Here is a 27,590-nt window from a genome sequence, read left to right as displayed (position 1 = left end):
GCCTCCCTCAACAGGTTCTACAGTTATCTGGGTAGTGGTGGATCGGTTCTCCAAAATGTGTCACTTGATTCCTCTCTCAGGCCTACCTTCTGCTCCCAGCCTTGCCACAACTTTCATTAAGGAGATTTTTCGTCTTCATGGGATGCCTTCTCATATCGTCTCTGACAGAAGTTCAATTTACTACTCGGTTTTGGAGAGCCTTGGCCAGCTCCTTTGGGTTTAATTTGGATTTTTCATCTGCCTTTCATCCCCAGTCCAATGGGCAAACGGAACGTGCCAATCAAAATGTAGAACGTTTTCTCCGTGCCTTCATCTCAGCCCACCAAGATGACTGGGTGGACCTTTTGCCCTGGGCAGAGTTTGCCTTAAACCATTACTCCAATTCCAGTTCTGGAAAATCTCCCTTCTTCACTGTTTATGGGCAGTATCAATCTGTTCCCTTTCCTGTTCCCATTTCTCCTCTTGTACCAGCAGCAGCTGAGACCCAAAGGTCCTTCAACTCAATCTGGAAAGAAGTCTCCGGGAATCCTCATCTAGCTGCTTCCATAAAACGGCAGCAGATCGTCATCGCCGTCCGGCTCTTAAGTTCCTGCCTGGCGATAGAGTTTGGCTCTCTACCAAGCACATCCAACTCCGGGAGCCCTCAATGAAATTTGCCCCTCGCTTCATTGGTCCATTTCCCATTCTCCGTCAGATCTATCCAGTTGCTTTCAAGCTCCGTCTGCCCTCTCATCTCAGGATACCCAACGCCTTCCATGTCTGCCTGCTCAGGCCACTGGTCCTTAACCGCTTCTGTCGCCCTTCTTCTCACCCCGCTCCTGTGGCTGATACCTCAGATCAGTATGAGATTAAAGAAATATTGGACTCCCGGGGGAGGTTACTCTATCTCATTGATTGGAAGGGCTATGGTCCGGAGGAGAGGTCTTGGGTTCCTGCCACTGATGTCTCAGCCCCACGTTTGGTGACCAGATTCCATCAGAATTTTCCCTCCAAGCCAGCCCCCAGACGTGTACGGGGACCTTGTAAGTGGGGGGGTACTGTCACAGATCCGCTGCGGAGCTGATCTGTGTCTCACCTTTACTGCTGTAGGCCAGCTGGCACCTGTTGTTCCACTAGCTTGTGTTCAGCTCTGTGCACTCTGCAGCTATGGGTGTCGCCGGCCACACCTGTTGCCTAATATATGATTCCTTCCTGCTACTTCCTGTCCAGTCCCTCATGTGCTTCCCTATTTAAATCCCTTTCAAACCAGCTACTGGGTGCTTGAGCAACACTTGTTTCTGAAACTCCCTTCGTGTAACCTGCCTTAAACCTGACCTCTAGTGAACTGATCTCTTGTGTACCGACTCAGCTTGTTCTGATTACGTTGTCTGCAGCCCGCCCTGACCTTGGCTCGCTATCCGGCTCTCCTTTTGCTTCATCCATCCATCCTTGTCTGATAGTGTCTTCTGGTACTTCCCTAGCGAGCAGGGTGAACCCGGGGGTCGTGACCTGGGGTCAGCACGCAGCTAAGCCCAAACCCTCGTGAGGGGGTCCCTGGCAGAATACCGGCTGGCCCTTAAGACTTCACGCCCTGGGGATCCTGTGTCACCTGCTCGCCTGTGGGCTCACTGTAAGTAGTACCGTGACACATAGAATGCATGAAGGTAAAAAAAGTCACCCTTCACAACCACTTTATCCACTTCAATACTGGGAACTTTTACCCCCTTCCTGGCATGGCCAATTTTGGGCTTTCTGTGCTGCCACAATATGAATGACAGCTGCGCAGTCATGCAACACTGTATCCAAACTAATTTTTATCAATTTGTTTACACAAATAGAGCTTTCTTTTGGTTGTATTTAATCACCACTGGGTTGTTTAGTTTTTGCTAAAAAACATGAAAAAAACATTAAAAAAGACCGAAAACTTTGAAAAAAAAAGTTTTTCTTTGCTTCCGTTATAAAATTTTGCAAATAAATAATCTTTCTTCATGAATTTAGGCCAAACTGTATTCTGCTACATTTCTTAGGTGAAAATAACCCAAATCAGTGTATATTATTTAGTCTGTTGGAAAGTTATAGAGTCCACAAACTATGGTATATATCCGAACATTGATCAATTCTGATGTACTGACGGCCTATCTAATTTCTCAAGGCCAAAAATGCCAGGACACTACAGGTATCCCCCCCCCCCCCCCATGACCTCTTTTTGGAAAGTAGACAGTCCAAGGTATTTAGTAAGAGGCATGGCAAGTTTTTCTGAAGTTGTCATAAGTTTTTGGAAAATTAAGAAATATATATATATATATATATATATATATATATATATATATATATATATATATATATATTGCGCTATTACAAAGAAAAAAAATGTGGAAAAATAATAATAATACAGCAGCTACATACGAATGTGACTAAAATTCATAAACAAGACATAAGTGAAAATGTAGCTCTAATATAAGCTGTGTGAAACAGCTAAATAGACCAAGATATAAAATGTGAGGAAACATGTAAATATACATATGCAAATTGTGATTGACAAACAAACAAGTCCCAATGAGTGATAAATCGATAATGAGTCAATGAAAAAAAGGGGGAGAGTGGTGTATGCACCACAAATAAAGGGAGGTGTACATCAAGTTGAAGACATCTTTGTGCAGGCAGTCAGGAACACCGGGTATGATATTGACAGCAGGTGTCACAGAAGAGAAAAAATGAATGGGTACTCCTACCGGAACCAATGGATCTGGATGTCAGCGACACCAGATCAAACAGGCATGGACAGGAACGGCTTGAAGTATCCTGAAATGGTCAGCAAGGAGACTGGAACAGGCACAGGTATCATCGAGAGTCAGCCCTTCTCCAATCAAATCACCACAGGGGAATCAGCCCTTGGGCCAATGATGAACGGATGGATGGAATAGGCATATTCATGGTGAAGGAATAAAAAGAAAAAAATGCTCCAGATGGTGCAGATCAAAAGTAAATCGGGTATTTATTTTCATAAAACCAGCTTATAATGACAAAATAGTGATCACAGTTAAAAAAAGCAGGGCTTTGCTTTCTGACTCTCCACATTGCTTTTTTTTTAACTGTGATCACTATTTTATGTCATTATACACTGGTTTTATGAAAATAAATACCGGATTTACTTTAGATCTGCACCATCTGGAGCATTTTTTTCTTTTTATCCCTTCACCATGAATATATATATATATATATATATATATATATATATATATATATATATATATATATATATATATATATATATATATATATATTTTACATACTGTCACCAGTGCAGTACTGCGCCATCATATAACGGGTATGGTGGTGATCAGGAACACTGACTAGTGACAGTACGGGAAAAAAAACAAAATTCATTTTTTTTTTCTTTCTAATTTCTTTTATTTTTTTCTTATACTTGTTTTTCTTTTTTCTTATGATTTCTTTTTTTTTTAACACACTTTGACCAGGGCAAGATAATGTCACCATAGTAACATTGTACTACTCCGGGTAAGTTTATTTATTACCGCTTTAAATCGATTCATTCAGTTTGTTTTGTTGCGATTAGCTGTGATTGGTCAGATCTAATGTCGTATGACGTCTGCTCATATCAACGAGAGGTTCCCGCCAGCATCATCTTGCCATACACCGCGTGGGAACTGATTAAGATAGTGGAAAGAGCCATGCAAATTATGTTTAGAAAGCTTTTCTAAGGCAAATTCAGAGGTAGAATTATACTTCAGTTTCTTACCACTGGTCTGTGACACTTGTTGGTGCATCTTGGAATCTGGGGAGAAAAAGATCACCAAATCAGACTGTTTTGTAAGTTAAAGCGTATATAAACCAAAAAACAAAAACTGATAGTATTGCAGCTTACTGGTCCTAGGATGTAATTTTTTTTTTAACCACACTTTTTTCCCATTATTTTAACCTGGTAACTCTGTCATCACAAAGAGTCTAATGCCCCGTACACACAAGCGGATTTTCCATCTGAAAAAACTTGGATGGTTTTTCCGACGGAATTCCGCTCAAGCTTGACTTGCATACACACGGTTACACAAGTTCTCTGAACTTTCAACCGTCAAGAACGCAGTGACGTACAACACTACAACGAGCCGAGAAAATGAAGTTCAATGCTTCCGAGCATGCGTCGAATTGTTTCCGAGCATGCGTAGGAATTCTGCGCGTTGGAATTTGTACAGTTGATTGGAATTTCCGATCAGAACTTTTTCCAACCAAAAAATAGAGGACCTGCTCTCAATCTTTTGCTGGCTGGAATTCTGCCAGCAAAAGTCTGATGGATCATACACACGGTCGGAATTTCTGACCAAAAGCTCACATCTGACATTTGCTGGCAGAATTTCTGATCTTATGTATGGGGCTTAACATTTTCCAGCACACCTACCAGCTAGCTTACAACAAAAAAAAAATTGGTCCAGTCTAACAATTCATGTTAAAAACAGAGAGTTAAGTTTCAAACATTTGCAAATACATTATATGTGGAAGCCGCAGTGCTCCCCTGTATACTGCGGTCCTAACGCTATATTTCTGAGAGTCTCCAAGTTCCACCCATAAAATTTACTTTGCAGTATTCAGCAGCAGTAAACCTAAGCAACAACATTTGGAAACTTTTTTCTTTTTACTCACTCTTTCCTGGCTGTTGCTAAGGGATGCCTTGTAATCTGCCTCTTCCTCTCCCTGGCGCCTGACGTCATTTCCCTCAGCGCCCGTGCTCGTTAGTGCTCCTGGGAGATGTGTGCCTTCATTTCCCAGAAGTCAGTGGGCAGCGCCGAGGGCTTTGTTGCCATCACAACGGGGCGGGCACTTCTGACGACGACGCCCGTTGTGATGGCAACGTCAGAAGTGTACGGCGCTGCGAGCCATACCTCTTGCACATGCGCATGAACAGGCGGTGCATGCTTGTTGCTCAGCTGCACCTGATCCCGGAAGATAGTGGTTGTGGGCTTCACATGCCCACAAGCAATATGGAAATTGCCAGGAAAGAGGAATATAAGATATCTTCCTCTATGAAATCGGCAATCAAGTGGCGCTACATCCCAGAAAGGTGAGTGCTATAAATAGAAGTTTTACACTAAAAATATTCATCAAAAAAATTTAAAAATGTAACAGTTGGAACTCAGCTTTAAGGGCAGGTTTGCCTGGAGGGAGCCCACTCCTTCTTAAAGGTATAGGGACCTATTGGATGCCCAGCAAGAGCACAATTATTATTATTATTATATAGGAGGTATATAGCACCAACAGTACAACTAGAGTTGGGCCGAACACCCCCCAGTTCGGTTTGCACCAGAACTCCCGAACATGTAAAAAGTTCGGACTCGAACCCCCGATCCCTAACCCCCTTCACGCCTAGTGATAACAACCAATGCGGCTAAAAGCCCCCCCGCGCTGTCTTCCTTTGGCTGTTCCCCTGGGCTCTTCCGTCCTACCAGGAGGCCCGAGTGACCAGCCGGCACATCCGCCAGCTGGCCGGAATCGGCTTCGACCAGGTCTCCTATCTAGTAACCTGGAAGCAATGTTATGACATCACTTCCGGTTTACTCAGCTGATGACGCCGATTTAAAAAAAAACCCCTAGTGTTCCAAAACACAGATTTTGGTGCTTTGAATACTTTTAAGTGCAAAGGGGGGATTTGGGGTCTTATAGACCCCAGATTCCTCCATAAAGAGTACCTGTCACTGACTATTACTGTCACAAGGGATGTTAACATTCCTTGTGACAACAAAAAAAGTGATCGTAATTTTTTTTTTTTTAACCACTTCCCATCCCGTGTATTGTAATATGATGGCCGCAAGGTGGATCTGCCATCCCGGGGGGGTGGCCATCATGATGACCTTGGCTTCCCGGCGGTCTAGGGGGCACGCGCTTGAGAGCCGATGTGCGTGCCTAGTGGCTGCGACATTCGCACCCGCGATTGCTGGTCACAGAACAGGAATGTGGATCTGTGTGTCTGTAAACACACAGATCAATGTCCTGTCAGGGGAGAGAAGACAGATTGTGTGTTCCTTGTATATAGGAACACCGATCGATCACCTCCCCCAGACAGTCCCCTCCCCCCACAGTTAGAATCACTCCCTAGGTAACACAGTTAATCCCTTGATCTCCCCCTAGTGTTAAACCCCTTCCCTGCCAGTCACATGTATACAGTAATCATTGCATATTTATAGCACTGATCGCTGTATAATTGTCACTGGTCCCAAAATAGTGTCAAAATTGTCCGATCTGTCCACCGCAATATCACAGTCCTGACAAAAAAAAAAAAATCGCAGATCGCCGCCATTACTAGTAAAAAAAAATAATAATAAAAATGCCATAAGTCAATAATCTATATTGTAGGCGCTATAACTTTTGCGCAAACCAATCAATATACGCTTATTGCGAATTTTTTTTTACCAAAATATGTAGAAGAATACATATCGGCCAGATACCACCAAAATAAAGCTCTATTTGTGGGGGGAAAAATGATCAAAATTTCATAAGGGTACAGTGTTGCATGACCGCTCAATTGTCATTCAAAATGTTACAGGTCTGAAAGCTGAAAATTTGCCTGGGCAGAAAGGGGGTGAAAATGCCCTGTATTGAAGGGGTTAAAGAGACAGTGTAAACAAAAACAAAAAAAAAGACATTTTTTTTTTTTAAAGCCGGCCCGTCCCTCCGTGCTCACACACAGAAGAGAATGCATACTTAAGTCGCGCCTGCAAATGTAAACAGTGTTTAAACCACACATGTGAAGTATTGCCTTGATTGTTAGAGCAAGAGCAATAATTCTAGCCCAGGACCTCCTCTGTAACTCTAAACTGGTAACCTGTAGAAATTTTTAAATCATCGCCTATGGAGATTTTTAAGTACCATAGCTTGTCGCCATTCCACGAGTGTGCGCAATTTCAAAGCATTACATGTTAGGTATCTATTTACTGATTGTAATATCATCTTTCACATTATACAAAAAAATTGGGCTAACTTTACTGTTTTGTTTTTTTAATTCATAAAAGTGTATTTTTTCCCAAAAAATTGTGCTTGAAAGACCGCTGCGCAAATACCGTTTGACATAAAAAATGTAATTTTATTCTCTAGGGTCTCTGCTAAAAAAATATATATAATGTTTGGGGGTTCTAAGTAATTTTCTAGCAAAATGGATTTTAACTTAAACTGTAAGCAACAAATGTCAGAAATAGCCTTAGACAATCTATGGGACCCGAACTTGAAAAACAAAATCCCCATTGTGAAGGCATATATGCACGTTATTGGCCATAAAAAGGGTATGAGGGCCCGGCTACTGCCCTGGGGGACATGTATCAATGCAAACATTTTTTTTTTTTTTTTTAAAAAGATCGTTTTTACAGGAGCAGTGATTTTAACCACTTAAGTCTCAGACCATTTGGCTGGCCAAAGACCAGAGCACTTTTTGCGATTTGGCACTGCGGCGCTTTAACTGACAATTGCGAGGTCGTGCACCGTGGCTCCCAAACAAAATTGATGTTGTTTTTTTCCAACAAATAGAGCTTTCTTTTTATGGTATTTAATCACCTCTATGGTTTTTATTTTTTGCGCTATAAACAAAAAAATACCGACAATTTTGAAAAAAACGCATTATTTTTTACTTTTTGCTATAATAAATATCCCCCAAAAATATATAAAAAAAACATTTTTTTTCCTCAGTTTAGGCCGATACGTATTCTTCTACATATTTTTGGTATAAAAAAAAAAAAAATCGCAATAAGCGTTTATTGATTGGTTTGCGCAAAAGTTATAGCGCCTACAAAATAGGGGATAGTTTTATGGCATTTTTATTGATAATGTGATCAGTGACAGTGTCATTAGGCAGAACGGGGGAAATGCTTGTTTACATTAGCATCTCCCCGTTCTTCCTCACAGTGAGACGATCGCAGGTATCCCCGCGGACATCGGGTCCGCGGGACCAGTGATCATGGTCACGGAGCTCCCGGCGTGCGCGCCCACGAGCCGCCTCTTAAAGGGCAACGTAGAGATACGTTAGTGTGCCTGTACGTGCCCTTCTGCCGCAGTATATCTGCGTGGGGCGGTCGGGAAGCGGTTAATGATGCTTAACCACTTGCCAACCAGCCGCCGTCATTATACTGCGGCAGGTCGGCACGTTCCGCGAATCGCCGTAGCTGTACATCGGCTCATTTAAGAGCCATAGCAGAGATAGGACTGACGTATACAGGGGAGCCTTGGTGAAGGCACTGTGGCTTCCACATATATTTGCACATGTGCATACCTAAACCCTCTGTTTTTAATGTGAATTGCTAGATGAGAGCAATTAGGTTTTATTGTCCAAATATTTGCTTGGAAATTTTTGTCTGTCTGTGATGTGCATTGAGCTTCCATGTGCACCTTTCTGTAAAGGTTAGTTATAAATGAGGATATTTGCCATCTCTTTCGTATATCTTGTTTACTGTATATGACATGGAGATACATTGGATGCCTTCAGCTGCCATTGATGGGCTTTCAATGTGTCCCTGTGCCTTTAAGGAGGAGTGGGATCCTTTCCAGTCAAACCTGCCCTTAATTTTTCCACTGCTGTATATGTTCCAACTGGCAAAAAAATAACTAAAATAAAAACCAAACATTTGTTTTCTATATTTTCATTTTAGATATTAACCACTTGCTTACTGGGCACTTAAACCCCCCTCCTGCCCAGACCAATTTTCAGGTTTCAGCGCTGATGCACTTTGAATGACAATTGTGCGGTCATACAACACTGTACCCAAATGAAATTTTTATCATTTTTTTTCCCACAAATAGAGCTTTCTTTTGGTGGTATTTGATCACCTCTGCAGTTTTTATTTTTTGTTAAAAAAATGTAAAAAGACCAAATTAAAAAAAAAAAATTTATATTTTATTATAAAATTTTGCAAACAGGTATTTTTTCTCCTTCATTGATGTACGCCGATGAAGCTGCACTGATGGGCACCAATAGGCTGCACTGATGGGCACTGATGGGCTGCACTGATGGGCACCGATGGGCTGCATTGATGGGCACTGATAGGGCGGCACTGGTGGGCACTGATAGGCGGCACAGGTGGGCACTGAGAGGTGGCACTAATGGGTGGCACTGAAGGGCATTGATAGGTGGCACTGGTGGACATGGAGAAGTGGCACTAATAGGTGGCACTGATAGGTGGCAGTGATGGACACTGATGGGTGGCAGTGATGGGCACTGATGGGTGGTAATAATGGGCACTGATGGGCACTCATAGGTTACACTAATAGGTGGCATTGATAGGTGGCACTTGTGGGCATTGATAAGTGGCACTGATGGGCACTGTGGACACTGGCAGGTGGCACTGGCAGGTGGTAATGGCAGGGGGTACTGGTGGCACAGATGAGGCAGAATTGCCTCTTCCTCTTCGGGACCGATGTCCCTTGCACATAAGCCGGTGATCGGCTTTTTTTTCCCCTCACGCTGTCAGTGTGAGAAAAAAAAAAGATTACTGAGCTTTTGTTTACATCACGTGATCAGCTGTCATTGGCTGAGAGATGATCACGGGGTAAGGGGCCAGGATCAGCCCCTTACTCGGATCTGTGATCACCCGAGTCTCAGTGACTCGGTAATCACAGTGCGCACCACGCGCAGGGGGAGCGTGCAGAGGGGAGGCCGTCTATTGATGGCCTCCCAGGTCTGCGCTGTGGCCATCATTTGGCTATAGCGTGGACGCCAAGTGGTTAAATATAACAATTGTATATCTACACACAACTTATGTAAAAAAAATTTTAAAAAAATTGTGAAAGTGTGTAAAACAGTAATATTGATACTTACATAAAGCAAACAGAAGGCTTATGAAGACCAACAAAACACAGAACTTCAGAAAAAGAAGACCCAACAGGATAAAAATCACCCGTTCTCTTCTACTGCTGCCAGCTATAACGAAAATATATATACAAGTAAAATACATTCAAACTATGAAAGGTAGCAATCACTTGAGGGGCTCATTCAGACGGGCACATACAGTAAGCCTGTTCTCCATGCAGAGTCACTGGCAGATGTGTGTGCATCCACCTCGGAGCTGTGTGCAGGCAGCCCATAGAAGTGGATGCACACAGTTGTTCAACAGACACAATCACAATTCAAAGCTTGACATGCAGGCAGTAGCAGGGGCATGGATCTGAACAGACACTGTGAATTTGGATTCACATCACATGCAGATGCATAAATTCATTTACACAAACACTTCAACTTTACACAAAAATTTCCATTTTTAACACAATTCTACTTATATCTATCATTATGATTTTTACACCTTTTATGCATAAGGATAACATGTTTCCTGAGTCCTTGGTATGCTATTAATTACATATGTTTGCCTATTAGCCCTCAAAAAGGGGAAGAAGAACCTTAAAATATGTCTGAATACTGCTAGCTATTTTACATCTGCTTTATGGGGGTGAGGGCAAAGTCTAAGGAAATGTGTTTTTACCCTTGGCGTTTTCTCGGTGGGCCATCCTCCAAGTATTTTCACTCTCTGCGTGATGTCCTCCTAAAAAAAATATATATATATAGTCCAAACATACACATTAAAGCTCAGCCTGGGCTATTTTTTAACGTTTCCCACAGCAGCTGTAATTTTTTTTTTTTTTTAATTAGATCTAGGCTGCAATCTCACCTCCTCTTTGACACTGTTTTTTGCAATAATCTCTTTTCATCACAAGATGTCTTCTGGGCTAATTGACAACCACTCAATCCTAAGACAGGATTTACAGGTGCATCTCAAAAAATTAGAATATCATCAAAAAGTTATTTATTTCAGTAATTCAATTCAAAAAGTAAAACTCATATATTATATAGAACCAAAAGAGGGGTTTGGGACTTTAAATGAGGTGTGTGAGATCACACATCTCCATCTCTAAATCTATATGCAAGAAAGAGAGGGTTTGGGACTTTAAATGAGGTAGGTCTAGCATGGCTAAAAGATGAGTCAATGTAAGAAGACATGTTTTATTCAATACATTAAAAAACATGACATAGTAAAATAATTACATGCATGGTAAACAAGCATATCAATCACATATTATTAACCATATATTCATGAAACCATAATAGCAACTTAGAGATGACATACTGAGGTATAAGACAGTTGTCAATCATAAAGAATCGCATGAAAAGCAACATGGTGGGGTAACTTGGGAGTGGATGAAATAAAACCATGTAAAAAGAAAATGGTGCATCATAATTGGCCTGACGCACATTTTATGGTTTCCTACCACATCATCAGGGGAGAGTGCACCAATGTTTATAAAAATGCATAAAGAAAATGATATGGTCCAATGTTACACCCAAACACAAGGGAGACTATATATGTAAAGGAGGGAAGAAATGAACTAATCTCACTAAGTATTTACATGTCAATCAAGCCTAGACCATGTGAACGTAAAAACTGGTGGCTGCTTAGTGGGATGAGTTCATTTCTTCCCTCCTTTACATATACTGTATAGTCTCCCTTGTGTTTGGGTGTAACATTGGACCATATTGTTTTATTTATGCATTTTTATAAACATTGGTGCACTCGCCCCTCATGATGTGGTAGGAAACCACAAAATGTGCATCGGGCCATTTATGATGCACCATTTTCTTTTTATATGGTTTTATTTCATCCACTTCCAAGTTACCCCACCATGTTGCTTTTCTAGCAATTCTTTATGATGGACAACTATTTTATACCTTACGATGTCATCTCTAAGTTGCTATGATTGTTTTCATGAATATCTGGTTAATAATATGTGATTGATATGCTTGTTTACCATGCATGTACTCATTTTGCTATGTCATGTTTTTAATGTATTGAATAAAACAGGTCTTCTTACATTGACTCATCTTTTAGCCATGCTAGACCTACCTCATTTAAAGTCCCAAACCCTCTCATATATTATATAGATTCATTACACACAGAGTGATATATTTTAAACATTTCTTTCTTTTAATTTTGATGATTATGGCTTACAGCTAGTGAAAACCCAAAATTCAGTATCTCAGAAAATTTGAGTATTGTGAAAAAGTTCAATATTGTAGACTCATGGTGCCACTCAGCTAATTAACTCAAAACACCTATAAAGGTTTCCCGAGCCTTTAAATGGTCTCTGGTTCAGCAGGTTACACAATCATTGGGAAGACTGCTGACTTGACAGTTGTCCAGAAGATAGTCATTGACACCTTCCACAAGGAGGGTAACTCACAAAAGGTCATTGCTAAAGAAGCTGGCTGTTCACAGAGTGCTGTATGTAAGCATATTAATGGAAAGTGGAGTGGAAGGAAAAAGTGTGGTAGAAAAAGATGCACAAGCAACAAGGATAACCGCAGCCGTGACAAGATTGTGAAGCAAAGGCCATTCAAGAATTTGGGTGAGGTTCACAAGGAATGGACTACAGGTGGTGTCAGTGCTTCGAGAGCCACCGCACACGTACCCAGGACATGGGCTACAACTGTTGCATTTCTTGTGTCAAGCCACTCCTAACCAGAGACAATGTCTGAAGCGTCTTACCTGGGCTAAGTAGAAAAGGGACTGGACTGTTGCTCAGTGGTCCAAAGTCCTCTTTTCGGATGAAAGTAAATTCTGCATATATTTGGAAATATAGGTCCCAGAGTCTGGAGGAAGAGTGGAGAGGCACAGAATTCAAGTTGCATGAAGTCCAGTGTGAAGTTTCCACAGTCAGTGATGATTTGGGGAGCCATGTCATCTGCTGGTGTTGGTCCACTGTGTTTTATCAAGTCCAAAGTCAGCACAGCCCTCTACCAGGAAATTCTAGAGCACTCCATGCTTCTCTCTGCTGAGCAGCTTTATGGAGATCCTGATTTCATTTTCCAGCAGGACTTGGCACCTGCCCACATTGCCAAAAGTACCAATACCTGGTTTAATGAGCATGGTATCACTGTGCTCGAATGGCCAGCAAACTCGCCTGACCTAAAACCCATAGAGAATCTGAGAGGTATTGTCAAGAGGACGATGAGACTCCAGACTCAACAATGCAGATGAGCTGAAAGCCACTATCAAAGCAACCTGGGCTTCCATATAACACCTCAGTAGTGCCACAGGCTGATCGCCTCCATGTCACACCACATTGACGCAGTATTTCATGCAAACTAGTATTGAGTGTATATTATACTGTACATGGACATACATTTCTGTATTAAAAATCCTTTTTTTTATTGGTCTTATGTAATAATCTAATTTTCTGAGATACCGAATGTTGGGTTTTCACTAGCTGTAAGCCATAATCATCAAAATTAAAGGAAAGAAATGCTTGAAATATATCACTCTGTGTGTAATGAATCTATAGAATATATGAGTCTCACTTTTTTTATTGAATTACAGAAATTAATTAGCTTTCTGATGATATAAACATTTTTTGAGATGCACCTGATGGGCCCACCCTCTGAAGTACTCACAGTGTACTGGTTCAATTAGCAATGCTGATGTCAACACATTTTTTTTTTTTTTGCATCATTGGGGACCACACTGTCTGGAGAAGAGGCGAAGAGGAAGCGGTCTCTGCAGTCTCATGTAACCACCCTGAAAACTTATTGAAACGGTACTTGTAAAAAAATATGTAGCATAAAATGCTTGCTAACACACTTCCTGTTTTAGGATGGTTATGCTCACCCCCCCCCCCCCCCCCGCTCAATGTATGGAGGAACAATGTAGCCACATTTTGAACAGCAACATAATTACTAACACATTAAAGCCTAACTTCAGCTCATTTTTTTGGGCTTTTGGGATAAATGTTTTAATCAAATTTAAAAAAAGCTGTCTATTGTAAGCACTCCTGTCAGTGATAAATGGTTTATCTCAGCCCTCTAACTGCTACTTTTGCTGCACAGCTTGGTCTGTTAAAAGAAGTTGAAATAATAACAGACTTACTGGATCACCGGGGGGGAAAAAGCTTAAAGAAAGCCAATATATAAAATCTTTGTTTTTTGGTTTAGATACGCTTTAAGGTTCTTGTAATGATGTGTTTGCACTGTTGCTTTTATGAAAATTATGGGAAGAAAATAATGTAAAACATAAATGACTCCCGGGTCGGGTACACTTTAAACAAAGTCAGTGCCTTCTAAGAGGAAACGCGTTGGATTGGAACTAGCAAAGTGATGTCAACTAGCACGGCCCGCACTGCAGGCGGCTGTGTAAGATTTTATCCCATATCACTTGAATTCATTGTCCCTGATGTAAGTGCAATTTTTATTTAATAAACCAGATTTATACACATGAATGCACTATGAGCGTCTTCCATTATCTTTTATAACCGCATGATGTGATTAACGAAATTTAGGAGCACCATAAGCCTGGATACATTCCCTGGAGATGACTGACTTCAGAGGCGCTTCCATTCACACGCATATGATCTCTTGGTGGGATCATTTGATTCAGTAAGCAGCCAATTTTCACATATAGAGCACAGCGGTGACACACTTTCCATTGTGGATTATTTCAGCTGCACCACAAACAGTCTGTTGTATTTGCATGTGGAAAAAGTTGGAGTATCATCTTTTCACTAAACACATTGAATTGTGGAGCACTGGACTATTTATGAACTTTTTGCACTATTTATTATATGTAATTTTTTGTGAACAGATCGTAGCTATTTATCCAAAAAAATATTTTTGATGTAATTCACTTGATACACCGTTCTAGACAACAACTGTTTCACTTATCCAGGGATATTTTGCCATTTGAACATTCACTATTGTTTGATTTTGCTTGTAGCACATTGTTTGTTGCATCTGTTACCTAATTATTATTAGGATAATACCCCAGTCAAAAACAGCGCATCTTATTTATTTTACACTTTACACAATGTAAGCTTTGACATTACTGTGTGTGCACAGAAATATGTTTTCGCTTCAACATTCTTTATGTTTTAAAACATAAAAAAATGCACCTTTTGACACGTGTTGAAAATACCCAAAAGGAGAGTGGGTGTCAAACTCATAATTAAAAGTGTATTTCCAACGTTTAGAGGTATTAGAACCTCTGTCTGGTTTTATTGCTTTTCAGAGGTCTCCAGGAGAGACTTCCCCTTACTTGGTGTCCAGTTGGCAATGGTTTCACCAGACAGGAAGTGAGGAGAAATCCCCAAAAGTAACACAGGCTGAATTTTCCTTTTTTTTTTTAAATGGAAGTATGGAATCCCTCTGTCTCCTCACTTTCTGTCTTGTGGAATTGTTGTCAGCAGGACAGTAAGTGAGGCAATATCTCTCTTAAAAGTAAGGGCTTGGGCACTATGTTTTGTGGTCCTTGAAAGCTATTACATTAGTAATAGTGTGAAATATTTGGGGACCTGTCCTGGGTATGGTGTCCTCCATTTTATTAGGGTCAACTGGTTGTGACCTTGGATTTTTTGGATTAGAATGTGTCTGTGATTATTTTGGTGATTGTCCCTGAGGTGGTGTGTTGGAATGGGGGTCTTGCACAAAGAGGTGTTCCAAAGAGTCAGAGTGGTTTAAAACAAGGGACTTTTTTTTTAATAAATAAATGTTTGGGCGTCTTTATTTCTAGGTTACAACTCTAGACTTTTCTAAACTCTCAATAACTTTAGACTGGTCTTTATTTCTAGGCTACAACAATTTCTAGACCTCCACAACCACCATGCAAGGGCTGTGGGTAAGAGGCCATTACATTCTTCAACACGGTGACAAGGTGCTTTGTCAGGGGAGAAATCTCCCCATGTTGAGTGCATGTGGCTTGGTGTGGCTCGCCCACCTCCTTCCTCCCTTTTCTGGCCAGCCAGGCTGCATGGTCTTTGCGACCGGAGCCCACCCAGGTGTGATACAACAGTGAATGAATATTTATTGTTGAAACACTGATCCTCAATCCGGCCAATCAGAAGCGAGTCTGAGACCCGTTTTTCGATTGGCCCGAAAAGAGAAGATTCCCTATTGGCAGCCGAGGAGGAGGGAAGAAACGGAAGCCACCACCATCGCTGTGATGACCCGTGGACAACAGGAGAACGGGAGGCTGCCGAGCAGGGTAAGAGAGCAGGGGAAGCCGCCGGTGATGGGGTAAGTGCTACTGACTGACCGACCAACAAGGAGGGGGGTCGTGGCATACTGTTTGGCACCCCCCCAAAAAAAAATTCCACAGGCCGCCACTAATAAATAGGCTGGGCCTACAACAGCCCTCTCTTCCTCTTGGGGGAGTAAGACCCAGCCTGAGAACTGAGGCACAACTGGGCTGTCAACTGCAGAATAGATTAAATCCCTTTAGAAGTCCCAGCTCCAGTTAGAGTTTGGGGACCTCTGTTCAGAGTACCCTGAAGCAGCACAGGAAGCTTTGCAGAGGATTTAGGCTGGAGGCATCCAGTACAGAGACTAGCTGGTACTACAGGAGGCAATACAGCAACCAGGGCACAGAGAGTACTAGCCTCAAGGATCCTAGAGACTGTCCTTGCCACAGCACAGTGTGCAGAATAGCACACACAATAGGATTAATTTACAAAAAACAAATAGATTTTTTTTCTCAGCCCCTGTGAGTCAGTGTGGAAAAGGAAATATACAACATGAACATATACAGAACAGCACAACACTTGACTCTTTTTTGGAATGCCGTGTGCTGCCATATGTTTTGGTGCATTGCAGTGCAGGTGCATTGCCTAAGTGTATTGCGGTGCTATTCAAAATGAATGGATTTTGATCTTGCATTATACTAGTGGTTGTCAACTTATAAGTTAAAGGGGCCACAAACACAGCGCCTGACATCACCAAAGGGCCGCACATACACTCACCGGCCACTTTATTAGGTTCAATTGCTTGGTAACACAAATTGCGAATCAGCCTAACACATGGCAGCAACTCAATACATTTAGACATCTAGACGTGGTGAAGATGACTTGCTGATGTTCAAACCGAGCATCAGAATGGGGATGAAAGGGGATTTAAGTGACTTTGAACGTGGCATGGTTGTTGTTAGTGCCAGACGGGCTGGTCTGATTGTTTCAAAAACTGATGATCTACTGGCATTTTCATGCAAGACTATCTCTAATGTTTAAAGGAATGGTCCGAAAAAGAGTAAATATCCAGTGAGCGGCAGTTGTTTGGACAAAAATTGCCTTGTTGATGCCAGAGGTCGGAGGAGAATGGCCAGACTGGTTTGAGATGATAGAAAGGCAACAGTAACTCAAATAACCACTCGTTACAACCAAGGTATGCAGAATACCATCTCTGAATGCACAACACATCGAACCTTGAAGCAGATGAGCTACAGCAGCAGAAGAGTGACACTCCTGTCTGCTAAGAACATGGAACCGAGGCTACAATTCACACAGGCTCACCAAAATTTGACAATAGAAGATTGGAAAAACATTGCCTGGTCTGATGAGTTTCGATTTCAGCTGTGACATTCAGATGGTGGGGTCAGAATTTGGTGTAAACAACATGAAAACATGGATCCATCCTGCCTTGTATCAACAGTTCAGGCTGGTGGTGTAATGGTGGGGGGGATATTTTCTTGGCACACTTTGGGCCCCTTAGTACCAACTGAGCATCGTTTAAATGCCACAGCCTACCTGAGTATTATTCCTGACCTTGCCCTTCCCTTGATGACTACAGTGTCCCCATCTTCTGATGGCTCCTTCCAGAAGGATAATGCACCATGTCACAGAGCTTGAATCATCTCACCACTGGTTTCTTGAACATGACAATGAGGTCACTGTACTCCAATGGCCTCCACAGTCACCAAATCTCAATCCAATAGAGCACCTTTGGGGTGTGGTGGAATGGGTGATTCGCATCATGGATGTGCAGCCAACAAAACTGCATCAACTGTGTGATGCTATCTTGTCAATATGGACCAAAATCTCTGAGAAATATTTCCAACACCTAGCAAGGTGTACCTAATAAAGTGGCCGGTGAGTGTAATATATGTAATGCTTGAGAGGACTGTCAGAAACTGCAGACACAATAGAGGAAATGAGGGACAGAGAGTGTGGACATGTTACATTTTTTATGCTGCAAAAGACAATACAGAACTAGGAACATGTTATATAAGGCTATTAGAGATCAATGCTACTACACTAATCAATGTTCTCACTATAGACTGCTGAGATCTGAGGGTTGCACATCATATACCAAGGGACCGCATGGGGCACTCAAGCCACAGGTTGGGCACCATGGCTTTATACACTTACTTACCCATCAAGCGTCATAAATTTCTCTTTCTGCCTTGTACAGGGTAACAATTGTCAGACCTCTTGGGAGGGCCTTTTATGTATTTTTTTAAAATAATTTTTTAAGCAAAAATGCATAGGTTTTACAGACAATATATAGAGACACCATAACATAGATAAGGCAGTACAGATGCAGCTGGGGAATTACAGTACACTCAATAATACAGCAACTTGTATAAAGCTCAAAAGGACCTACAGTGTTAGCATTCTAAGTCCATGAAAACTTCCCAAACAACATAACTGAGACTGCTGTAGCCAAGAGTACAAGTCCTTTATAGGTTGCCTGCCAGAGACCCGTGTCCAAAACCATTCGACCAAATATTTTAACTAATTAATATGGGAGCTAACAAAAAGAACAGGAGGGGAAAAAAAAGGCGGGGGGGGGGGGGGTGCATGGGGAGCAGAAGGAAGGAGTAAGGGGGGGGCGATACTTCAGTAGTGGAGGCAACCCAGTCCAGCATGGAATAATTGTCTCAAAAAAATAAATATCGGCCATAATAGAGTTCTGCAGTTGGAGTCTTACTGGTCGATCAACTCCTGGTAAGAGGTAGAATAGAAAAAAATTGACCATGGGTACCACGTATTGCGAACTTTCTCCTCCCTATGATAGAAGGAAGCTATGAGGCATTTGGGTCTTTTATTTCTAAACTCCAAAAATCATTCTCAGACATACGAAATCTTCCCAATGGGACAAGCAGAAAAAAATAAGCTGACCAGATTTAGCCAAAATGGTTATACATAGAGTTTAAGACTAAACAATTCCTTAATAAGCCCAACTGTGACTGGTTTTCTTTAAAAATGTTACATTTTAAGAGTAATCTAATGTGCATTAAATACCTGAGGTCCAAATTTCACCAGGCATGTTCTCTTTTCTTTGCCACGTGCAGATCTGTTCCTGCTATGTATTCTCTAAAACAAATGTTCTACATGTCTATGCTCAGATTATACCACATCCCCAATTTACATTTTTCTGACCACAAAGAAAAGGGAAGTCTGTTGCAATAATATTGTAAATGATATGTTGGTTATTATTAATTAATATTAATAATTTCACTCATTGCAGCATCATAATTCCCAACAGGGAACATCTTTAACCAGCTGCCGACCGCCGCGCGCCGATGTACGTCGGCACAATGGCATGGGCAGGCATAAGGGCTTACCTGTACGCCGACCGCACCTCCCCCCTGGTGCCTGTGGCAGTCGGATTATCGTCAGGAGCGATCCGAGGTGAGGGGGAGGCCACTGATTCATGGCCACCCCCTGGCGAATGAGAATCTTCCTCTGCTGCTGTAACGTAAACAGCGGCAGAGGAAGTGATGTCATCGCTCCTCGTGAAGCCTTTTCATTCCGGCTTCCGAAGAGAGAAGACATCAAGTAGGTTTGCACCAACACAATACTTACAGTAGAACACTCTAGCCACACTTTTCACCCCCGATCACCCCCCTGTACCCCTGTCACAGTGACACCAATAGCAGTTTTTTTTTGTTTTTCTGATTATTGCATTGGTGTCATTTTGTGACATTTAGAAGTGGTAGGGCAGTTAGTGTTAGGCCCCTTTAGGTCTAGGGTACCCCCCTAACCCTTCCTAATAAAATTTGAACCCCTTGATCACCCCCCGTCGCCAGTGTCACTAAGCTATCATTTATCTGATCGCTGTATTAGTGTCACAGGTGACGGTAGTTAGGCAGGTAAGTATTTAGGTTCGCCGTCAGCGTTTTATAGCGTCAGGGACCCCCATATACTACCTAATAAAGGTTTTAACCCCCTGATTGCCCCCTAGTTAACCCTTTCACCAGTGACCACCAATAGGAGTTTTTTTTTTGTTTTTCTGATTATTGCATTGGTGTCATTTTGTGACAGTTATAAGTGGTAGGGCAGTTAGTGTTAGGCCCCTTTAGGTCTAGGGTACCCCCCTATCCCCCCCTAATAAAATTTTAACCCCTTGATCACCCCCCCCCCCGTCGCCAGTGTCACTAAGCGATCGTTTATCTGATCGCTGTATTAGTGTCACAGGTGACGCTAGTTAGGCAGGTAAGTATTTAGGTTCGCCGTCAGCGTTTTATAGCATCAGGGACCCCCATATACTACCTAAAAAAGGTTTTAACCCCCTGATTGCCCCCTAGTTAACCCTTTCACCAGTGATCACCGTATAACTGTTACAGGTGATGGTTAGTTAGTTTTTTATAGTGTCAAGGCACCCGCCGTTTATTACCTAATAAAGGTTTAACCTCCTAATCGCCCAGTGGGTGATATAAGTTAGGTTTTAGGGTCAGATAGTGTCTGTGTCACCCCAAGTAGCGTCAGGTTAGTGCCAGCACCGCTAACACCGAAGCACGCAGCATACGCCTCCCTTAGTGGTATAGTATCTGAACGGATCAATATCTGATCTGATCAGATCTATACTAGCGTCCCCAGCAGTTTAGGGTTCCCAAAAATGCAGTGTTAGCGGGATCAGCCCAGATACCTGCTAGCACCTGCGTTTTGCCCCTCCGCCCAGCCCACCCAAGTGCAGTATCGATCGATCACTGTCACTTACAAAACACTAAACACACATAACTACAGCGTTCGCAGAGTCAGGCCTGATCCCTGCGATCGCTAACAGTTTTTTGGTAGCGTTTTGATACAGTCGCCAACAGTCAGGAGCTTTTTTGCCTGTGAGTCTCACTAGTGTACCACTAAATTTAGAGCCCAAAATGCCAAATCGAAGGTACACTAGCAAAGAGGTCTACACGTTTCTGAGCATGACAGATATTGAAGAGTAAGTTACTCATCTGTCAGATTCAGGCTCAGAATACAAACCTGTAGACAGCAGCGGCTCCATGACAGATAGCTCTGACGACAGAGTTGTGGTCCTTGCCAAGGTCAGGCGTACCAGACCCCATTCTTCTTCTTCTGCTGTTGAGGTGCAAGAACCGCAGGGCTCTCGTATGGAGCAGAGAAGTACTAGCGCCGCTATTCCTTCTGGTGAACTGGCAAGCACCAGCGGCCTAGTACACCCTGGTCGTACATCTAGCACTGCAGTAACACTTGGTGACGTGGTGAGTCCAATAAGTGCAGTTCAAGCTGGCGAGGTGGCAAGCACAAGTAGTGTCCCGCTGCCACCAAGAAGATGAACACAGGCCAGTCGTGCCCATAGTGCCCTTCCTGCTGCATTCGCCAATCCTAATTGGGAACCCACCACTTCTGCAGCACCCGTACTTCCCCCATTCACTGGCCAACCCAGAATTCATGTGGAAACAGTTGATTTTACGTCACTTGATTTTTATTTGCTGTTTTTCACCGAACATCTCTATAGATCTATTGTGGAGCAAAGCAATTTGTACGCTGGTCAACACATCACCACTATTCCCCAGTCCTCCCTTGCCAGAGATTGGAAACCAATTATGGTTTCTGAATTTAAGATCTTTCTGGACCTATCCCTCCTCATGGGCATAGCCAAAAAGAGTGAGTTGCGGTCATATTGGTCCACTGACCCAATTCACCATATGCCCTTGTTCTCTGCCTCCATGACCAGGGCACGATACGAGCAGATTTTGCGGTTCATGCACTTCAACAACAATTAACTCTGTCATCCTCATGGGGACCCTGGATATGATCGGCTCTACAAAATTCGGCCCCTTGTAAACCACTTCAACTAACGTTTTGCAGACTTATTTACTCCCCATCAAGTTGTCTGTGTTGATGAGTCCCTGATTAAGTTTTCTGGTTGCTTGTCATTCAAACAGTACCTTCCCAGCAAGCGTGCCAGATACAGGGTCAAGATGTATAAGCTCTGTAACAGGGCCACAGGCTATACATGTAGTTTTATGGTTTACAAGGGCAAAGATAGTCACGTAGAGCCAACAAACTGCCCTGACTACAAAGGAAGCGCTGGCAAGATTGTGTGGGTCTTAGTGTCACCCTTATTCGGAAAGGGTACCATTTGTATGTTGACAATTATTACCACTTTTTAGTCACTTGTTTGATCATCAGATTGGAGCATCTGGCACCGTGCGATCTAATCGCCAGGGCTTTCCCCAGCGGCTTGTCGATTCCCGTCTTAGGCTGGGGGAGAGAGCCTGCTTGAAGTGTAATAACTTGCTCGCTATGAAGTGGAGGGACAATAAGAATGTTTTTGTTCTTACCTCCCTTCATGCAGACATGACTGTCCAAATTACTACGGCGACTGGTGTTGTGAAGAAACCTCTCTGTGTCCATGAATATAACCAAAATATGGGAGGGGTGGACCTCAACGACCAGTTGTTGGCGACGTACCTAGTTGCCCGTAAGTTTAGACGCTGGTATAAAAAAGTGTCTGTATACTTATTTCAATTGGCTTTGCTGAATGCTTATGTGCTATACAGAGCTTCAGGAAGGACTGGATCCTTCCTTAAATTCCAGGAAGAGATCGTCAGAGCCCTTCTGTATCCAGACGGTGCTCCACCTCACCTTCCCCAACCAAATGCAGTAAGCCGGCTGCATGAGAGGCATTTTCCTTATGTCCTCCCGAGTACCCCTACCCAACGAGCCCCTCAAAGAAAATGTTGTGTCTGTAGAAAGCGCGGATATAGGCATGACACCCGCTATTATTGTCCCTCCTGTCCTGACAATCCTGGTCTTTGCATTGGTGAATGTTTTGAACGCTACCATACACTAGTTGAGTTTTAGCATAGGGTACAGCATTGCACAGACCAAGCACAGTTTCACAGGGTCTCCCAAGATGCCATCGCATTTTGAGAGACCCGGACCTGGAACCGGTTACAGTTACAAAAGTTATTTAAAAAAATGTAAAAAAAAAAAAAAATGTAAAAAAAAAATATAAAATAAAAAAAACAAAAATAGTTGTCGGTTTATTGTTCTCTCTCTCTCTATTCTCCCTTTATTGTTCTGCTCTTTTTTACTGTATTCTATTCTGCAATGTTTTATTGTTATTATGTTTTATCATGTTTGCTTTTCAGGTATGTAATTTTTTTATACTTTACTGTTTACTGTTAACCGTTTTTTTGTTTTCAGGTACGCTATTCAGCTGCAGCACGGATTTATTTATCTTGACAGCAACAGCGTTTGCTCCCAAAATACATAAAGCTGTGAGGTGATTTCACCACCACAGTTATCATTATTATACAGGATTTATATAGCGCCAACGCTTTACAACTTGAGGGTAGACAGTACAAATACAATACACTTTAATACAGTAGGAATCAGAGGGCCCTGCTCCTTAGAGCTTACAATCCAAGAGTTAAAAAAAAGAGCATATATGCCGAAGCATGGGGACAGCAGAGACGGAGGAGCGATTTGCTCCTACCTTTTGCGGGTGGATGCCCCCATGCTTCGGCATATATATATTTTAGGCACAGGTTGCGTTAAAAAATGTTTTATTTTTTACTATTTTTTTTTTTTTATTTGCTTGGCAGGTATGGTATGTCTTACTATTATACTGAAATGTTACTTTGTTTTATTGTTAACAATCATTTGCTTAGCAAGTACACCATTCAGTTGCAGCGCGGATTTATTTATCTTGACAGCAACAGCGTTTGCTTCCACGATACATAAAGCTATGACTCCAGCGCTGTAGGTGGTGATTTCACCACCACAGTTTAAAAAAAAGAGCATATATGCCGAAGCATGGGGGCAGCAGGGGCGGAGGAGCGATTTGCTCCCAACTTTTGGGGCGGATGCCCCCATGCTTCGGCATATATAAATGGTGCATGTATGCCCATCATTAGAAGTGGGTGGATGAATGGAGGTATTCTAATGGCGGGCATACCCACCGATCAATCTCTTTTTTTCGTTCAGCCCACAGGCTGCATGAAAAAAAAGATTACAATATATGCCCAACAAGGACCAGCTACTGGTATGTTATACCAGAATGATGCCTGCAGGTTTAGGTATCATCTTGGTATCATTCTTTTCAGCCAGCGGTTGGCTTTCATGTAAAAGCAATTCTAGTGGCTAATTAGCCTCTAGACTGATTTTACAAGCAGTGGGAGGGAATGTCCCCCCCTCCCACCGTCTTTCATGGTTTTCTCTGGCTCTCCTGTCCCAATAGGGAACCCGAGAATGCAGCCGGTGATTCGGCCAGCTGACCATAGAGCTGATCAGAGACCAGAATGGCTCCAATCATCTCTATGGCCTAAGAAGCTGGAAGTTACGAGCATTTCATGACTTGGATTTCGCCGGATGTAAACAGCGCCATTGGGAAATTGGGAAAGCATTTTATCACACCGATCTTGGTGTGGTCAGATGCTTTGAGGGCCGAGGAGAGATCTAGGGTCTAATAGACCCCAATTTTTTCAAAAAAGAGTACCTGTCACTACCTATTGCTATCATAGGGGATATTTACATTCCCTGAGATAACAATAAAAATTATAAAAAAAATGAAAGGAACAGTTTAAAAATAAGATAAAAAAGCAAAAAAATAATAAAGAAAAAAAAAAGCACCCCTGTCCCCCCCTGCTCTCACGCAAATGCGAACGCAACTGTCGGTATTGCGTCAAATGTAAACAACAATTGCACCATGCATGTGAGGTATCACCGCAAAGGTCAGATCGAGGAAAGTAATTTTAGCAGTAGACCTCCTCTGTAAATCTAAAGTGGTAACCTGTAAAGGCTTTTAAAGGCTTTTAAAAATGTATGTAGTTTGTCGCCACTGCACATTTGTGTGCAATTTTAAAGCATGTCGTGTTTGGTATCCATGTACTTGGCTTAAGATCATCTTTTTTATTCCATCAAACATTTGGGCAATATAGTGTGTTTTAGTGCATTCAAATTTAAAAAAGTGTGTTTTTAAAAAAAAAAAAAATGCGTTTGAAAAACTCGCTGTGCAAATACTGTGTGGAAAAAATAAATAAACACCCACCATTTTAATCTGTAGGGCCTTTGCTTTAAAAAAAATATATAATGTTTGGGGGTTCAAAGTAATTTTCTTGCAAAAAAAAAAATTTTTTTCATGTAAACAAAAAGTGGCAAAAAGGGCTTTGTCTTCAAGTGGTTAGAAGAGTGGGTGATGTCTGAAATAAGCTTCTAAATGTTGTGCATAAAATGCCAGGACAGTTCAAGGATACCACATGTGTGAGACTTTTTGGGAGCCTAGCCACGTACGGGACCCCGAAAACCAAGCACCACCTTCAGGGTTTCTAAGGTTGTAAATTTTTGATTTCACTCCTCACTGCCTATCACAGTTTCGGAGGCCATGGAATGCCCAGATGGCACAAACCCCCCCCAAATGACCCCATTTTGGAAAGTAGACACCCCAAGCTATTTGCTGAGAGGTATGGTGAGTATTTTGCAGACCTCGCTTTTTGTCACAAAGTTTAAAAAATTGAAAAAAGAAAAAAAAATACATTTTTTCTTTTCTTTCTTCATTTTCAAAAACAAATGAGAGTTGCAAAATACTCACCATGCCTCTCAGAAAATAGCTTGGGGTGTCCACTTTCCAAAATGGGGTCATTTGGGGGGTTTTGTGCCATCTTGGCATTTTATGGCCTTCAAAACTGTGATAGGTAGTGAGGAGTGAAATCAAAAATTTACGCCCTCAGAAATCTTGAAGGCAGTGCTTGGTTTTCGGGGGGGCCCGTACGCGGCTAGGCTCCCAAAAAGTCCCACATATGTGGTATCCCCGTACACAGGAGAAGCAGCAAAATGTATTTTGGGGTGCAATTCCGCATATAACCATGCCATGTGTGAGCAATATATCATTTAGTAACAACTTTTTGTAAAATATATATATATATATATATTTTTTTTTTTTTGTCATTATTCAATCACTTGGTACAAAAAATAAAATATTCAATGGGCTCAACATGCCTCTCAGCAATTTCCTTGGGATGTCTACTTTCCAAAATGGGGTCATTTGGAGGGGGGGGGTTGTACTGCCCTGCCATTTTAGCACCTCAAGAAATGAGATAGCTGTGTAAATTCCAGAAAATGTACCCTAGTTTGTAGGTGCTATAACTTTTGCACAAACCAATAAATATACGCTTATTGACTTTTTTTTTTACCAAAGACATGTGGCTGAATACATTTTGGCCTAAATGTATGACTAAAATTGAGTTTATTGGATTTTTTTATAACAAAAAGTAGAACATATCCTAGTTTGTAGACGCTATAACTTTTGCACAAACCAATAAATATACGCTTATTGACATTTTTTTTTTACCAAAGACATGTGGCTGAATACATTTTGGCCTAAATGTATGACTAAAATTGAGTTTATTGGATTTTTTTATAACAAAAAGTAGAACATATAATTTTTTTTCAAAATTTTCGGTCTTTTTCTGTTTATAGCGCAAAAAATAGTGGTCTGGTGGGTAGCACTCTCACCTAGCAGTAAAAAGGGTCGCTAGTTCGAATCCCAACCACGACACTACCTGCCTGGAGTTTGCATGTTCTCCCTGTGCCTGCGTGGGTTTCCTCCGGGTACTCCGGTTTCCTCCCACACTCCAAAGACATGCTGGTAGGTTAATTAGATCCTGTCTAAATTGTCCCTAGTATGTATGAATGTGAGTTAGGGACCTTAGATTGTAAGCTCCTTGAGGGTAGGGACTGATGTGAATGTACAATGAATATGTAAAGCGCTGCGTAAATTGACGGCGCTATATAAGTACCTGAAATAAATAAAAATAAAAACCACAGAGGTGATCAAATACCATCAAAAGAAAGCTCTATTTGTGGGGAAAAAAAAGGACGCAAATTTCGTTTGGGTACAACATTGCATGACCGCTCAATTAGCAGTTAAAGCGACGCAGTGCCAAATTGTAAAAAGTGCTCTGGTCAGGAAGGGGGTAAAACCTTCCGGGGCTGAAGTGGTTAAAATGTAACATTTATTCATGGAACTAGTTTGTATTTGTTTCTAAATGTGATAGGAGGGGAGATGGGAATATTTTACGGATTTGTGCAATTTAATCTCCTGTTATTCAAGTTAAAACTATTTAGGCTATTCAAAGCCCAGCAGTAAATCACTTTTAAAAATGCTGAGAATTTACTTTAGGATTTTCACCTTCTGAATGCAATTTGATAATATGGAATGCTCCTATTCAGGGTCTCATTATTTTAACTATGTGCATTTACCTAAAAATAAATAAAACATTTTCTATAGCTTCATGTAAAATAGATATGCATTATATGGGATGCATTATATTTCCACAACACTGAGAGAATAAGCTAGATATTTTTCTTTACAGCATTATTATGTGTAGCACTACCCCCACAGGAGCCGCTTAAGTATGTTCAGTTCAGTACTCTGCCTCTCAACCCCAATAACAGTCTCAGCCCCCTCTGGCACACCTGGCAATAGTGTAAGTGCAAGGACCAATGAGAAACACACACGTTATGATAAAACACAGAAATTGTCTTCACTGCAATATTTCTGTCGAAAAGAGTAACAAACAGTAACAATATATATTCAAGTAATGCAATTGTAGAGCAATAAC

The 27,590-nt window shown here is 41.8% G+C and overlaps 1 protein-coding gene across 2 annotated transcripts in view; it reads right to left on the bottom strand.

Moving 5' to 3' along the window:
* Positions 1-19,118, bottom strand: part of LOC141133201 (hepatic lectin-like) — a 61,010-nt gene extending 41,892 nt beyond the window's left edge. The window contains exons 1-4 of one of the 2 annotated variants that reach the window (XM_073622414.1): positions 19,018-19,118; positions 10,446-10,505; positions 9,788-9,889; positions 3,740-3,775 (exon numbers count right to left, since the gene is read on the bottom strand). In XM_073622414.1, the coding sequence (XP_073478515.1) occupies positions 3,740-3,775; positions 9,788-9,889; positions 10,446-10,505; positions 19,018-19,042 (223 nt within the window). In that variant the 5' untranslated portion in view covers positions 19,043-19,118. The remainder of the gene's footprint in view (positions 1-3,739; positions 3,776-9,787; positions 9,890-10,445; positions 10,506-19,017) is intronic. The other variant, XM_073622415.1, reaches the window with a different exon arrangement.
* Between the last annotated feature and the right edge of the window lie 8,472 nt (positions 19,119-27,590).

The sequence above is a fragment of the Aquarana catesbeiana genome, linkage group LG03 (genome assembly GCF_042186555.1).
Source record: "Aquarana catesbeiana isolate 2022-GZ linkage group LG03, ASM4218655v1, whole genome shotgun sequence".
NCBI lineage: Eukaryota > Metazoa > Chordata > Amphibia > Anura > Ranidae > Aquarana > Aquarana catesbeiana.
Note: the sequence above shows the minus strand (reverse complement) of the source record. Positions and strands in the feature narration are given on the sequence as shown.